The 16,086-nt window shown below is 40.5% G+C and overlaps 2 protein-coding genes across 2 annotated transcripts in view; both read left to right on the forward strand.

The window, feature by feature from the left end:
* rtel1 (regulator of telomere elongation helicase 1) overlaps positions 1 to 7,901 on the forward strand; it is a 23,749-nt gene extending 15,848 nt beyond the window's left edge. The window contains exons 23-33 of the mRNA XM_060878426.1: positions 1 to 77; positions 1,029 to 1,152; positions 1,241 to 1,418; positions 2,168 to 2,322; positions 2,469 to 2,564; positions 3,162 to 3,357; positions 5,619 to 5,756; positions 5,844 to 5,945; positions 6,924 to 7,139; positions 7,258 to 7,380; positions 7,635 to 7,901. The exon at positions 1 to 77 is cut by the window's left edge and continues 39 nt beyond it. Coding sequence (XP_060734409.1) covers positions 1 to 77; positions 1,029 to 1,152; positions 1,241 to 1,418; positions 2,168 to 2,322; positions 2,469 to 2,564; positions 3,162 to 3,357; positions 5,619 to 5,756; positions 5,844 to 5,945; positions 6,924 to 7,139; positions 7,258 to 7,380; positions 7,635 to 7,690 — 1,461 coding nt within the window. The 3' untranslated portion in view covers positions 7,691 to 7,901. The remainder of the gene's footprint in view (positions 78 to 1,028; positions 1,153 to 1,240; positions 1,419 to 2,167; positions 2,323 to 2,468; positions 2,565 to 3,161; positions 3,358 to 5,618; positions 5,757 to 5,843; positions 5,946 to 6,923; positions 7,140 to 7,257; positions 7,381 to 7,634) is intronic.
* A 784-nt stretch (positions 7,902 to 8,685) lies between these two features.
* On the forward strand, positions 8,686 to 15,397 carry zgpat (zinc finger, CCCH-type with G patch domain). Its single transcript, XM_060878480.1, has 7 exons — positions 8,686 to 8,905; positions 9,327 to 9,930; positions 10,954 to 11,087; positions 12,902 to 13,066; positions 13,190 to 13,315; positions 14,454 to 14,850; positions 14,967 to 15,397. Exons 2-7 carry the CDS (start codon positions 9,359 to 9,361, stop codon positions 15,103 to 15,105), a joined length of 1,533 nt encoding a protein of 510 aa, XP_060734463.1. The 5' UTR covers positions 8,686 to 8,905; positions 9,327 to 9,358; the 3' UTR covers positions 15,106 to 15,397.
* The last annotated feature ends 689 nt before the right edge of the window (positions 15,398 to 16,086 follow it).

A 16,086-nucleotide genomic window follows, 5' to 3' on the forward strand; every position in this document is an offset into this window, starting at 1 on the left:
CGTGCTGTGAACCAAGCTATCGGTAGAGTGATTCGCCACCGTGAGGATTACGGTGCCATCTTTCTTTGTGACTACAGGTTTGAGCTCATCATGAAGTATTCCATAATCTGCAGAGATAAAAAAAATTACTGCATTGTCTTTTAACCTTAAATTTTACCTCAAAAATAAATCAAATATAAATAAAAATAGATTCAAAATATTCAAATATAATTCTAGTGACTGAAACCTTTATTGTTACAGAGTGATAGTGTCTGTAGACTTACACTGTAGGATTTTAAATTTGTACATGATTTTGGCTAAATCTCAAGAAACAGATGTTAAATCACTGTGAACTGCCTGCTATAAGAAGACAAATAATGCCTGAGAGGTCCACATGATGTGGTTGGTATGTATGTGATGGTATTAGGGGTATAAGGATACACCTCATTCACGACTCGATTCATGATACTGGTGTCAGAATTTGACACTGTTTGATTCGACTCAGAAAATTGTGGCAAAATCTGAATGAAAAAATTATGACTGAAAAAGCTTTTCATGTTTTATAACAAACAGTGCTAAATAATATGCTTCATCTATTATATCTATTATATAATAGATTAGTATCTATTATATAAATAATAGATAATAGATAATAGATAATATATTATCTATTATTAAATTATCTATTAAAATAGATTATTATCTATTATAGATAGATGTTAGATATTTATATCTATAATATTCATCTATTTAAAATGAAATTAAAATTGGCCTTGAACAGAAGTGAACAAAATGTGCTACAATTTTGTCTTAAAAATAAATAAATAAAATGATAACGAATTTAATTGAATATATTCAGTGCCTGATCTGGGTATTTTGACAATGATTAACTGAAACATTACTAAAGTATCTTTGTGATGTCATTTATAAGATGCTTTATACGATTTTGTCTGTGATCAACGCACATAAGCTGGAAGCTGGATATCGGATGTCCAACATCTGATAATAAGAGTTAAGCTGTTGTTTCTTTTGCTTTGTGCTTATAAAAGGTTTAAAGGTACAGATGTACGACAGCAGCTCCCTTCTTGGGTCAGACCTTACGTTCGAACTCATGAAAACTTCGGCACCGTGGTCCGTGACGCTGCACAGTTTTTCAGGGTCGCACAAAAACTTGTAAGTATTAAGTTTCAGGTTATTAGAAGGCCACGAATAATGTTTTCTTGAATCTTAACCCATATTGCTGGGGGATCATGTGTATTAGAGGCCTGTACCTGAGAAGAAAGCAAAAGGTTCAGGGTGTAAGAACCAGACAGCTAAAGACACCGAGCAGTCGAGTCCAGGGTGCAGTCAACCAGCTCCAAGTGCCTGGGAGTGCAGTTCGTCTCTCAAAGCCAGAGTGTTCGACTCTCACGTGCCAAGTCTGAAGAGAAGGAAGCTGGGTAAGCTGGCATGTCTGCGCCTTCTGGAATAGCTGAAAGTATATACACTCTGTATAATTAATGTCATACAACTGTGAGATCTGGTCCACTAATTTGATTGGATGAGCTGGGTTCCATTTCTGCATTCGGTAAATAAATTCCTCAAAAATTGTCAAATGTCTACTAATCCATTATTACAGGTTTGTTAGTGATATCACCAGGTGGTATGTTTTATGTTCAGATACAAATCAGTGTGAGTTCTCTAGCCAGCTAGTTGACCTGCTAAAGCGAGTGTAGATTCGTCTAGATTGACTGTATTTCTGCTAGAGGGGAAAAAATAGACAAAACAATCGGTCGTGTTGTGTCTGAAACATCCTTTACTTGATAAGTCCTTGTTTAGAGTCACGAAATTATATAAATTGGTTGGTCACGAATGTAATCCCTACACGATATAGTCTGAAATATCTTAACATAGAGACAAAGTGAAGGCTTATCATTTTAAAAGTGCTCCTTTTTTTTATTAGACAACCAATCACAGTCTTCAAAAGAATGTGTCAGAGTGTGCATTTTCTTGATAAGAGTTGCTCTGAGATTGATCCTGAATCACTCTTAAGATAAGATTCCTAGTTAGAAGTTTTTAAGCTAAATTAGGAGCTCTCTGAGAGTATTCCTAGTGCTTTCATGAATACAGGCCCAGAAATTTACTTTCTACATTGTTGAAACCTGAAACAATCTAAACTTGTTCACCGCTTTGGTAATGGCTGATACAGACGAGTACTCGGAGAGAGACGGGACAGCCAGGCTTTGTGTCCAGTACGAGATGGAGATGAGTTCCAGTAAGACGAGACACATGAGCCTGCTTGATGCTCTGGATAAAAGTGACCCTAATCGAGACGAGGATGACTCCTTCGTTGGGGAGGAGCGGGTGAGAGGGGGAAAAAAAACACAATTTGGGGCAGAGAGAAATTAAATGAACAATGTGTAATTTTATTGAGGCACCTGATTCCTGAAATATAAGCATGAGAAGCTAATTATTTTTAAAACATTTTGTATACTTTTTTGTGTATGCAGGTCAGCCGCTTGTCCACTTTATCTTTACAGCATGATAAGCGCATGGATGATGAATTGAGGGGAGGAAAACGCAAAATCAGAGTAGTACAAGACCGGGTAACTGGTTTATTTTCTGTCTTTTATACTGTTGGGGTCATAATTTTGTGTGTGGACGTGATGGTGTGTGTTTGCATGTAAGGATGTGTGTGTGGGGGTATGTGCGTACGTGTGGGTGTGGGCGTACGTGGCGGATTTGTGTGTTCGTGTGTGGGTGTGTGTGCATGTAGGGTGTGTATTAGTGGGGGGTATGTGCGTGTGTGTAAACTTTTGATCAGGTGTAAATTATTTCTTTATCTCTATTCAAAATAATAGTTATCATTATTATTGTGTTCAAAAGTTCTTGGTGCCTTCTTGAGCATCACTGAATCACCTTGTGTAATAGTTGTGTAATTTCTCAGGTGTCCTTGTCCTTGGTGTTAAAACGTCCAGTAGTTGTTGGAAATGAGTCCGATATGTAGAAGATGCTGGAAAAGCAAAAATGTACCTGCAAGGTGTATGGAAATTTATGATCTAAAAAAATATTCGGGAAGGTGTTTGTAAATTTATGACCTCAGCTCGTGTGTGTGTGTGTACATTTCTATGGAACTTCCATGTTTTTGCACATATTCCTATATATCTGTATCATTAAAATTCTTGTATTCTTGATCATTTTAGCAACCCATTGACTCCAGTGCAGCAGGCAAAGGCAAAGCTTTTATGCTGGAGCTAAAGAGAAATTTAAGTCAAGAGAGCTTCACACAGATCATGCATGCGCTTCAGGTGTACAAGGCCACAGACAACCTCAACAACCTTTTGGCAAAAGCAGCAGATCTTCTTGTACCAGACCCCAACACACATATTCTGCTGAGAGGTGGGTGTGTTTGTGTGTGTGTGTGTGAGAGCGAGATTGTTTGTGTGTGAGAGCGAGAGTGTTTGTGTGTGAGAGCGAGAGTGTTTGTGTGTGAGAGCGAGAGTGTTTGTGTGTGAGAGCGAGAGTGTTTGTGTGTGAGAGCGAGAGTGTTTGTGTGTGAGAGCGAGAGTGTTTGTGTGTGAGAGCGAGAGTGTTTGTGTGTGAGAGCGAGAGTGTTTGTGTGTGAGAGCGAGAGTGTTTGTGTGTGAGAGCGAGAGTGTTTGTGTGTGAGAGCGAGAGTGTGTGTGTGAGAGAGCAAGTGTGTGTGTGAGAGAGAGAGCGAGTGTGTGTCTGTGTGTGAGAGCGAGTGAGTGTGTGTGTGAGAGAGAGCGAGTGTGTGTGTGTGTGTGTGAGAGAGAGCGCGAGTGTGTGTGTCTGTGTGTGAGAGAGCGAGTGTGTGTGAGAGAGCGAGTGTGTGTGTGTGAGAGAGCGAGTGTGTGTGTGTGAGAGAGAGCGAGTGTGTGTGTGAGAGTGTGTGTGTGTGTGAGAGCGAGTGTGTGTGTGTGTGAGAGCGAGTGTGTGTGAGAGAGAGCGAGTGTGTGTGTGAGAGCGAGTGTGTGTGTGTGAGAGCGAGTGTGTGTGTGAGAGAGCGAGTGTGTGTGTGAGAGAGCGAGTGTGTGTGTGAGAGGGCGAGTGTGTGTGTGAGAGGGCGAGTGTGTGTGTGAGAGGGCGAGTGTGTGTGTGAGAGGGCGAGTGTGTGTGTGAGAGGGCGAGTGTGTGTGTGAGAGGGCGAGTGTGTGTGTATGTGTGTGAGAGAGCGAGTGTGTGTGTGTGTGTGTGAGAGAGCGAGTGTGTGTGTGTGAGAGAGCGAGTGTGTGTGTGTGTGAGAGAGCGAGCGAGTGTGTGTGTGTGTGAGAGAGCGAGTGTGTGTGTGTGTGAGAGAGAGCGAGTGTGTGTGTGAGAGAGAGCGAGTGTGTGTGTGAGAGAGAGCGAGTGTGTGTGTGTGTGTGAGAGAGAGCGAGTGTGTGTGTGTGAGAGAGCGAGTGTGTGTGTGAGAGAGCGAGCGAGTGTGTGTGTGTGAGAGAGCGAGTGTGTGTGTGTGTGAGAGAGAGCGAGTGTGTGTGTGTGAGAGAGAGCGAGTGTGTGTGTGTGAGAGAGAGCGAGTGTGTGTGTGTGTGTGTGTGAGAGAGCGAGTGTGTGTGTGTGAGAGAGCGAGTGTGTGTGTGAGAGAGCGAGCGAGTGTGTGTGTGTGAGAGAGCGAGTGTGTGTGTGTGTGAGAGAGAGCGAGTGTGTGTGTGAGAGAGAGCGAGTGTGTGTGTGTGTGAGAGAGCGAGTGTGTGTGTGTGAGAGAGCGAGTGTGTGTGAGAGAGCGAGCGAGTGTGTGTGTGTGAGAGAGCGAGTGTGTGTGTGTGAGAGAGCGAGTGTGTGTGTGTGTGTGAGAGAGCGAGTGTGTGTGTGTGAGAGAGCGAGTGTGTGTGTGTGTGTGAGAGAGCGAGTGTGTGTGTGTGTGAGAGAGAGCGAGTGTGTGTGTGTGTGAGAGAGAGCGAGTGTGTGTGTGTGTGAGAGAGAGCGAGTGTGTGTGTGTGAGAGAGAGCGAGTGTGTGTGTGTGTGTGTGTGAGAGAGAGCGAGTGTGTGTGTGTGAGAGAGAGCGAGTGTGTGTGTGTGAGAGAGAGCGAGTGTGTGTGTGTGAGAGAGAGCGAGTGTGTGTGTGTGAGAGAGAGCGAGTGTGTGTGTGTGAGAGAGAGCGAGTGTGTGTGTGTGAGAGAGAGCGAGTGTGTGTGTGTGAGAGAGAGCGAGTGTGTGTGTGTGAGAGAGAGCGAGTGTGTGTGTGTGAGAGAGAGCGAGTGTGTGTGTGTGAGAGAGAGCGAGTGTGTGTGTGTGAGAGAGAGCGAGTGTGTGTGTGTGAGAGAGAGCGAGTGTGTGTGTGTGTGTGTGAGAGAGCATGAGTGTGTGTGTGTGAGAGCGAGAGAGAGAGTGTGTATGAGAGAGAGAGAGAGAGAGAGAGAGAGAAAGAGTGTGTTGGAGTTCTGACCAATCCCACTTGTTCCCTAAGGAATTCTCACTAGTGGTATTGTTTGAACTTATTCGTGATATTAAATAAACTTAGATCTGATGATGGAAGTTTACTTTTTTTTTTTGTAAGCTGATTCTCACTTTTCACTTAACTGCAGAATTATTGGCACCCTTGTATAAAATGTATAAGGCACCAATGTATACTTTTTTTTAAATCTTACCTACTTGATCATAAAATCTGATGTGCCTGCATGGATATTCTCCTTAGGTCTCTACCAGTTTGTCCGGCCACACCACAAGAAGCAGTTTCACGAGAAGTGTCAGCTGCTTACAGGCAAAGGCTGTGGTTACAAACCTGAGCACTCAATCTCCAGGGAGGAAAGAGCATTACTCATGAAACAAACAGGTAACGCTGCTCATTTTGTCCCATCGAGAGAACAACTAGCTACAGATGTTTATACATGAAGAAAATAGATACCGTGTGTTCTTACAGTTAAAGCAGAGACGTCTGAAATGTCCACAACCTCCCAGCTAGACTCACGCAGGCAGCTCAATCAAGGAGGATCTCACTTAGGAACGAATCATTTGTCTGGAAGTAAGTTTATTTCCATACCTTTTTATTTATTTCTACTTGAGTCATTTTTTAAATATCTGAAGAAGTTTCTCAAATCGCTTGTTTATCCACTATTCTACTGCATGTAGTATAAATACATTTACGTTTACGGTATTCGGCACTTATCCAGAGCGACGTACAAAAGTGCTTTAAAGTGTCTATCAATGAATATACTATACACTACATTAACACAATTTTCACTAGGTTACAGACAGAATACCATCAACATAAAATTCTGTTCAGGATATTTAAATATACATATTAAACAAACCGTGAAAATAAGTGCTCGTTTGGGAATTTTTTTTGGAAAGCGGTAGGTTTTCACCCGTCATTTGAAGACAGGCAGTGACTCAGATGTTCGGACATCTAGGGGAAGTTCATTCCACTGCCTCGGTGCCAGAACAGAAAAGAGTCTTGCTGTATACCTCTTACCCTGAGAGATGGTGGGACCAGAGGTATTGCCGGCCCAAGACTCGAACCCACAACCTTAGAGTTAGGAGTCAAACTCTCTAACCATTAGGCCACGACGTCCCTCCATGTTGTACGCTTTATACACCTTGCTTACGGCAGGGCTAAGAGGTGCTGAGTTTGGATAGGAAAGAATTTTCAAGATGTCTAACAAAAGTCTGCAAATAAGCCCAAGTTGTGTAGGTTTATTTTTCAGAATTTTAAAAATTCACTGTATTTTGCCAGTGCAATTGGTGTTGCATTCCATATGTTTTTAAAAGCCTTTTGCCATCAGCAGTTTAACTGTTAAAAAAATGGGTAAAAATATACTACACTTCTAAAAATTCATACACTACATGATAGATTACAAAGTGCAAAGTGTATAGTAGGTCATTTGGGACATAGCTTGAGAATTTAAAAATTGCAGTGTGTGTGTGCACCAGTATAGTTTGAGTGTGTGTGTGTTGTGCTCATTTCCTTAATTGTGTTTAATAATCTTATTTTATTTTACAGTGGATGCAGGTGTGAAGGATCAGACCCAACCAAGCAAAGATGGTCAGGTCAGTGCTTCCCTGCTGTCTGACATAAAAAAGGCCATTGGTGCTGAAAAGACAAACCAGCTTTTTGTGGCGTTGCAAATGTACAAGAAAACAAATGATTACGAACAGATGGTATCCACAGTTGTGGGGTTGCTGACTGAGCGAGATGAGGACATTATTCTTCTTAAACGTGAGTCTCTCGCTTTCTAAGAGGCAATAAAGGGGCAGGAAAAGTGTTTTAGTGTTATTCACTACCTTTTTTACTGATGGATAATTGTTTAGGACTTTTATTTGTTGTTGTTGTTTAGGGTTAACAGTGTTCATTCCAGCTCACCATCGTCAGCAGTTCTGTGAGATGTTAACATCCTTGACAGGGAGTGTTTCAGAGTCTTGTCAGGACCCAGATGAGGTTTCTACCGCCCCAGTTTCAGGTACATATTAAAACAAATGCACTCACCATCTGTTTCTTTAGGAACACTTGCACATTCATGTAGTTATCTGCCACATGATTGGCTGATTGGTTAACTGTATAAATGTTCCTATTAAACTGGACAGTGAGTGTATATATGCCTGCCAGATTAATTCCTAGTCATTTTCATGTTCAAATCATCGTTTTAAGAGAATGTTCTTATTATTCTAAGTACATGGTGGTAATAATGCACCTCTTCATTTTGTGTGTTTATAGTTTCACAGCTCTGTGCCGGAAAATCACAAAGCAAAATATCTTCCTTCCTCTCCTGACATGGGAAATCTCACAAGCTGCTACTCCGTTCATTGTTTTCTTTGAAGCTGAGGAAAATGAAGCAGAGCAATCTGACCTTCATTTGGTTCATACTGGACATTTGTCAGGAATAGAAATAAAACAGTAAAATGCATGATTGTTTTTGACAACCGAATTTTAATACGCAATATTGTGTTTTGTTTATCAAAGATAAATTAAAATATTTTGTTATTTCTGACTCATTTTCTTTTTGTTGATCCGTGTAAGGTATTCACTTTCAGTTTAGAAAATACAAAAGGTATGGTTCATCTAGATCAGTTAGAAAACAAACACAGTCCAGTATCAAGTCTGTCCCCACTGTAGATTAGATTTATTTTTTCTTTTCAGTTCTACTGATCAGGAGATCTTACTGGACCATTTCTGTTCCTGCACCATTTTCTGTGAACTGTTGTGTGTGAACGTCCGAGGAGATCAGCAGTTTCGGAAAAACACCAGACCCAAGGAGCCATTAAGTCACTGAAATTCATTCATTTAGTCTTTCATTCTTAGACAAAATCGCAGAGAAAAGGACAATTTAAAACAAAGTCTTTAAAAATATTAAATCAAAGATGCATTTTTTTATTTTTATTTTGTTGTTTTGCGTTTTCATTGTAAATAAATAATTATTTTTTTGCTTTTATCATTATACCAACAAGCTACGTATTTCTACATTGGCTATTCCATAGTGAACCTTAAAATGGAATAAAAGACCAATCCTGGGGCTCGAGGCCGGTTTGTGAGTCAGTGAATCAGATCATCTGGCTCGGCTCACCAATGAAATCTGATTCTTTCGGCTCCCAAACAACTCGTGATTTTTATCCGAACTGGGCAGTTTTCTATCGTTTGATATAGGTTCAGCTTTGCCGAGTAATTATTGTTCTTTACATAGCTAAGGATAAAATTGGTGTTTTGGAAAGCTTATACGCACACACACATATTCTCTTAAACGGATCAATTGAGTCGGCTCACCTAAATGAATCGACTCTTCCCGTACTGTCTCTACTCCGAGATACTAGCATGTTATGGCAAATCCGAAAAGCTAAAAGGAAGACTCACGAAATCATTTATACTCCTCAGCTGAAGTAGCGCAACTACTCAGTATAAGACTGTAATCGTTATCTTCGTCATGTCGAACTGATTCAGAATACATTTATTTGAATGAAGACCTGGTAGGAAACCTGTGGGTTCGTTAGCAGGTAAATAGCATAATGCTAACAAGCTGGTTTGTTTTTAGGTAAATAGTTCATTGTTAGCTAGCTAGCATTCGCTAACTAGTTTAATGTGATTTCAGCTGCTGTTGAGGCTTTACACTTATCTATGTGGGTTGTCTTTAGTATTCCTAGCAGGTAAGCTAATATGCCTGGTTCATAGGTAATGCTAGCATATAAGCTAATATGCCTGGGACAGGGTTTTGTAAAGGTTTAAGACATTTTAAAAAGTGCTGGCATAACCAGCATAAAATCTTTAACCCCTGCGACTAATCTGTTTTCAAACAGATGTGTTTCATCCTTAGAGGGGTTTTCCCTCATACAAACCATAAAGATGTTGATGAACCCCACGAATATTTTGATACTAAAAATGCACCACTTTTTGCATCCACTTCTTATATTTCTGCAGATTTCACATGCCTTGTGTTCCAGCTCCCTACTATGGATGAAAGCAGCCTGGAGCAGGCCATTGAGACCTACACGGCTCAGCTTCAGCAAGTCGAGGCTGCGCTGGCCTGTGGACTAGGATCTTCTGATGAGGCAGACCTGCTCAAACTGAAAGAGGATCTGGTCCAGCTCATAGAGCTCACCGAGTCCAGCCTGGTGTCAGTTAAGAAGAGCCAACTATTGGCGTCACTTGAGGGTATCACAACGCAACAGACTGGCCCTGCAGAACCCCAGGAAAGACCCACAGAGGTCAACTTGGAAGATGAATTTAACACCTTCTATTCTGAGCTGTCCGAGGGTGCGAGTGAGGAAGCACGAGGCTCCAGACCGGATGAGGATGAAAATGAGACTGAGGAGGAAGAAAACATAAGTGGCGCTAAAGTACGGGCGCCTTACTACACCTCATGGGGGACGCTTGAATACCACAATGCTATGGTTGTGTGCTCTGAGGAGCCAGATGGGGAAGAGGCTAGAGTTCGTGTGCTCTATGTCCATCCTACCCACAAGTCCATGAAGCCTTGCGTTTTTTTTCTGGAAGGCAAATGTCGCTTCATGGACAGCTGCAGGTAGATGAGTGTGTTTGATTCCTGTGTCTATGTTTTAATTGTTGACTTGGCTAATACTTTGTTTACTATTTGAACTTCAGGTAGGAATTGACATTTCATCTGCTTTTCATTGACATTTCATCTGATTTTCTGAAGGAAATACAGAGTGGTTGCAAGGATATTGCGGAGATGTCTGTAAGAGAAGGGAAATAGAGCAAGGGAGAAGAGAAATAAAGAAGAGGGGGAGTGATAGAGGAGAAATTGGGAGGCATGAATAAGGGAGAAAGTGTAAGTTCAGCAAAGGAAAGTAGAAAAAAAGCATGAAAGTTAAAGGGAAAATTTGGACACTTTATGCAGTCAATGCACGTTGTGTGATTTATTTTTCAATAAAAATAAAGCTAGTTTGCAATCGACTGGGAACGGCTTATAGTGTTCCATTTGAGATGATACTTCTCTTCTAAAATTCATACACTAGAGTTTAAAGTGCACAGTGTGCAATATGTAATTTGGGCCACAGCATGCGTTTTGGTAGTACACTGTAAAATCCCCCAAACATCCATAAGGACTCCCATACTGTTTGACCTGTCCTGTCTTAATAAACAGTCTTTGTACATTGTGTTTTTCTGCTCACATTGTTGTACTATACAACATTATAATGTGTTCGTGTTGATTTAAATGCTGAAATGTTCTTCCGAAGCTCTTTGGTTTTGATTACTGTGTCTGTTTGAAATCCTCCCACTTGCACAACCCAGATAATAATTATACATTTTAACAAAACCAAAAAATAATTAATTGGAGCATTATTTTTTAAAAATTAATCCCTCTCTAGCTCTTTATCAGTGTCAATTTTCTATAATCTGTTGATTAGATATTTTTGACTGACTGACCCATTCTGAACCCAGGAGTGACTCGGAGGTGAATACAAACCTCTGCGATATTGTTGTATCAAATCCCTTTGTATCAGTGCCGCACTGGGTTCCTCGTTACGTTCCAATTTTATGCTGTGCTCAGACTGATCCAAATAGTGTGTTTGTTTTCACTTAGATACTCTCATGGGGAGGTGGTGTTTGTGTCAGAGCTGAGGGACTTTCTCGAAGCAGATCTTACAAACTTGCAGCAGGGGTCCTCCTGTTTAGCCAAGCATGAGGACGGCATCTGGTATCCTGCCAAAATTTCAGGTACAACCTCTCATTCATCTTGTCAATTTTTCAACTGTTCCAAAGGGTCATAGCATCCTAAAAAAGAAAACATCAGCATTTTTTATTTGTTTATAACACGCTCGCTTGCTTTGAACGGACGTTTTAGCAGAAATTCAGTTTCCACCGTCATCAGTTTCATAGCCATCTTTACCTTTCTTCTTATTTGCATCCTGACCATGACAGTTTAGATGGCTACACATTCTGAGAGTTGAGACTAATTCAAGAAATGATTGACTGTGATTCCTGAAGCCTGTGACACTCAATTTGCTGTTTTTGTTTGTTTTTTTTTTTTGTTGTTTTTTTTTTAAACGATTAGCATCATGAACTAACCGTGGAATAATTTTAACATTATAAAATGTCAGTGTTGTATACATGGTAACCTTCTGAATTGGTGTTGTTTAACGGTACAAACACACTGTGTTGTGTACAAGAGCCTTTTGCATTAACCATTCATTCATTCATCTTCTACCGCTTATCCGAACTACCTCGGGTCACGGGGAGCCTGTGCCTATCTCAGGCTTCATTGGGCATCAAGGCAGGATACACCCTGGACGGAGTGCCAACCCATCGCAGGGCACACACACACACTCATTCACTCACGCAATCACACACAGAGATGCCAATCAACCTACCATGCATGTCTTTGGACCGGGGGAGGAAACCGGAGTACCCGGAGGAAACCCCCGAGGCACGGGGAGAACATGCAAACTCCACACACACAAGGTGGAGGCGGGAATCGAACCCCGACAATGGAGGTGTGAGGCGAACGTGCTAACCACTAAGCCACCGTGCCCCCTTGCATTAACCAGCCCACCTTAATCAGCGCTATCTCGGCTCTAGCACACGATTTCAGATTCTGAGACAACAGCAGAGCCCATATTGTACACATTTGAGGTCCCAGCACAAATATTGAGTCATCTTTGGCTAACATTTCTACCCTTTACTAAATTTGACTAACAAACATGATTGCTAGAGAGTGTGGGGAAACACGTGATTTTTCATCTACTGGATAAAAATGTCTACAGAGTGAGAAATTCTGACCTTTTATCTGTGACCGAGACATACAGAGCTCATAAATATTGTGTGTGTGGCAGGCTGATGAGGTTGACTTGCATTTGAAACAAAATGCAAACTTAAGGTGCAAATGTTTTTAAAAGCACACAAGATATAGAAAAGATATGTTAAACTTCATAGACCTGACCAAACAAGACAAAACGACGGATAAAGTGATTTCCCTGTTTAAAGGATGGAATGGATTTCTCTTCATCACTCTTTGTGGTGATGGCATCAAGTTTGACCAGCAATGGGATGAATATTTGTGGTGAAGTTGTTGATATATTAATTATTGTTTTGACTCTTCAGCTCAACTTCTGAGAACCTGGGATGTGCATTAATAAAGTAGTAACTATAGGACACTGTATAACATGAGGGATAAAGCATTTGATTTAATCCAGAATTTATAACTCTAGAACAGTGAAATTTTATTTATTAATATATATTTTTTTTTATATTCTTGTGCACAAGTATTCTTATGTAGTTTGCTTTAAAATGTCCAGGCTGCATCATAAAAAATACTTTTAATACTTTTACGATTCATTTAATATGCAAAATGACATAACACCTGTTCAACTCCCGAAGATGTATATTATTCTAAATATATACTTATCTATTGTAAAGACAGGCAGAGAGAACTCATTCATGTTTAAATGTAGTGATTCAAAATGGACACCAGAATCCCAGACATGCTCATTGTAGTTTACAAGCTACGTTTAACTGACTTTTCCTGTTTGTAGAAATCGAGGGAGGCTTCTACACCGTGAAGTTTGACTCGCTGCTGCTGAAGGAAGCCGTCCTGGAAGCCGATTGTCTCATTCCTCCTTTGCGACAGGACGAAAACTCCTCTTCCTCTTCAGAATCGGAGGATGATCTCGAACAATGCGACGCAGGCTACGCCAAAGGTCCGAGTTTTTCACGAAGTGCCTTAATCACTCAGATCAAGATTAAGGCCTTGATAATTCTCTTTGTGCAGGTTTGTTTTGTAGAGGCTTATTAAGATGAGAACTTGTTTTAAATCTCTACAGTGTTCAGTTCCAGTAAAGAAGAGGAAACTGTCACAGCAAACAGTGCTGAGTTCTGTGGCTGGGAGGCTCACACACGTGGAATTGGGTCCAAGCTCTTGCTGAAAATGGGCTACGAGTTAGGAAAAGGTATAATCTATCATCTCAGCCTAAATCATGGGAAGCATTTATGTGTTTCTTTGCTTTATAGCAGGGGGAATTGCATCAGGCGTTTATGTAATATTCTTTGATCCACAGCGATATACAGACATATTAATACGGTTTAAGAATTACATACTAATTTAAAAAAGATTTTTAATATCGAGAAAATGCTTTGTTGACTCGCTTTGTTGTGATAAAACAATGAACGCTATCCGTAACTCTATTAAAGGAATTAGCCAACATTTATTAACTTACATTTAAGCATTTAGCAAACTTACATTTTATCTCATTTATCAATTATCTCACTGAGCAATTGAAAGTTAAGGGCCTTGCACAGGGGCCCAGCAGTGGCAGCTTGGTGGACGTAGGAATCGAACTCACAACCTTCCGATTGGTAGCCCAACACCTTAACCACTAGGCTACCATATCCATTAACTTGATGACTAACCATTTGACCCGTAGCATGTGGTTAAATATAGACTTGAATTTTGATGCGTTTCCTTTTAATGAGAGAAATTACTTAAGTTGAATTCTGTTAATAAAGTTGAAACTATGATTATCCGATGTAAATTCACAATAATGACGTACAGCCGTTATACTCATAACATTACAGAACAGGGTGAGACAGATTCTTTTCTCCTAAAATGTCCTGTATCTGACGGAATGAATTATACAAAACTAGCTTCAATTAATTAATAGATTTCACTGAGGATTTATACATTTCAGCTTTACATACATATTTATTAATAAATACTCTTAAATACAAGCAGAGAGTAAATATTGTGTACAACATTTTTAAACCTTTTTTTTCCTTGGTTCAGGGAAATATGATGAATTTCCCATTATGATCCAACATGCAGTACAGATGCAGGAAAAAAGTTAACATTTTTATCAGTTTATTAAACATCATAATTGAAAGCTTGTGTTGCTGCTGTATTATACTGCTGTCCTCTGGGATGTTATGATTTACTGAGATTATACTGACTGGGCACTAATCATAGTCATTCTACTTCTGCTAAGTATCATGGCAAGATTTTGTTTTCTGCTTTGATCTCTGGTTTCTACTATAAGTGTGTTGTGTTAGTGTTTGTTGATCTGACTTTTAGGCTTTCATGCTTTTGTACAGGTTTGGGGAAAACGCTTTCAGGCCGCGTGGAGCCCGTTCAGGCCGTGGTGCTACCGAAAGGCCGCTCGTTAGACAAGTGTGCCGAGTTTACACATCGCAAGACTCAAGCTGCGGTCGCCAAAAACAATCCCACCTCAATCAAACGGAAAATGAAGAGAAAGCGGTCTTCCGGCTCGACCCGGCCCGACGTGTTTGACTTTCTGAACTCTAAACTAGGAGATTCCACTCAGTCTGCTTCAGCTCCTTCCTGCTCCATCAGTGGTGTGGAGGTGTACAAGGGAGGAAAGAGCACCAAGCGCTCACTTAACGTTCAGCATCTTCAGACCACAGAGAGGATGAACCAGGTGGAGAGAGAAATCCAGCGGCTCACCGACTCTCTGAACAGGAGAAACGGAAGGTAGGTGGAGCAGAGCTGTCATTGCCTATGCTACTTCCTCCCTCATCTCCTCCAGTCTTCTTTTTTCCTCATGAACTGTTTTTTTCCCTCTCTTTTTTCTTTCACTTTATGCCTAGGGATGCTGCAGTTATTAGTCATATGGAAGAGAAGCTCTCGGCATGTCGTGAGCTGCTGCGGCAGCTGAAGTCTCAGGAGCAGTCTATCCAGAGAGCTCAGAAGAAAGCGGATACTCATAAGAAAATGACTGAATTTTGAAACATACCTTTTTGCATAAAGGAGTGTAAATAATTACTTATGGCCTTTTTGTCCTAATGTTTCTAGAGCTCACGTTTATGTCAAGCAGTGCTTAATTTGGGACTTTCTTTTAACAGAACCTCCTCATGTAACATTTTACAAAACTATAAAATCTGGTCTTCTAAAAAAACTTTTTTTTTTAATTGTGCATTTATTTTGAGAGCTTTTTAAAGTCTCAACTCTGAAATCCAAGCTGATGAGTGAAAAGACGGCGGATGAATCACAATGCGTTTAATTACATTTTTTGAACTTGGGTCCTGTTCACCTGTCTGTTTGCTCATGCTGGGATTTAATTAGCATATTAATTACCTGCAGCAGGATTAACCAGAATACACAACCTGAACTATTTTAGTGATGCAGAATCATTTTCTGCTGGTGTGCAGATCTATACAGTGCACTGTGCACCATTATTAATATGAATTATCATGTGATTTTAAAATCTCCTTCTAGGAGAAAAGATACAGCATCTATGTACCAGATGAATGAGTACGCAGTGGTGTAGTTAGTTAAAAGTTAATATTTAGTGACATGTCCATAGGAATGAATAACAACATTGATTCTCAACTTGTCATGATGTCTAATAAGTTTGGAGACACTCGTGCAGGGGTTTTAGGGGTCTCGGTTTAAATCGAACTGTTATGAATCATTTGTCGTTCTTGATTGAAAATGGAACGAAATATATGCCTATAAAAATTGACATTTAAAAAACATCATTATTAAACCTCCAGCTTCAGCTTCGTAGCTGAAAGCATGAACTGTGGCCCAGGAGCTTGTCTCTACATCCTGTCCTGAACGTGGACAAGTGGTGTATTCAGTATCTAAGATACACGATTTAATCACCACCAACTAAAGCAGAAGGCTATTTCTCACAATGTGTTTAAACAGATGATAACAGAGCTCTAAGGTGACACTAGTGCCCAGTAAATTCAGTCTATTCAATCA

This window comes from Tachysurus vachellii, chromosome 1 (assembly GCF_030014155.1).
Source record: "Tachysurus vachellii isolate PV-2020 chromosome 1, HZAU_Pvac_v1, whole genome shotgun sequence".
Classification (NCBI taxonomy): Eukaryota; Metazoa; Chordata; class Actinopteri; order Siluriformes; family Bagridae; genus Tachysurus; species Tachysurus vachellii.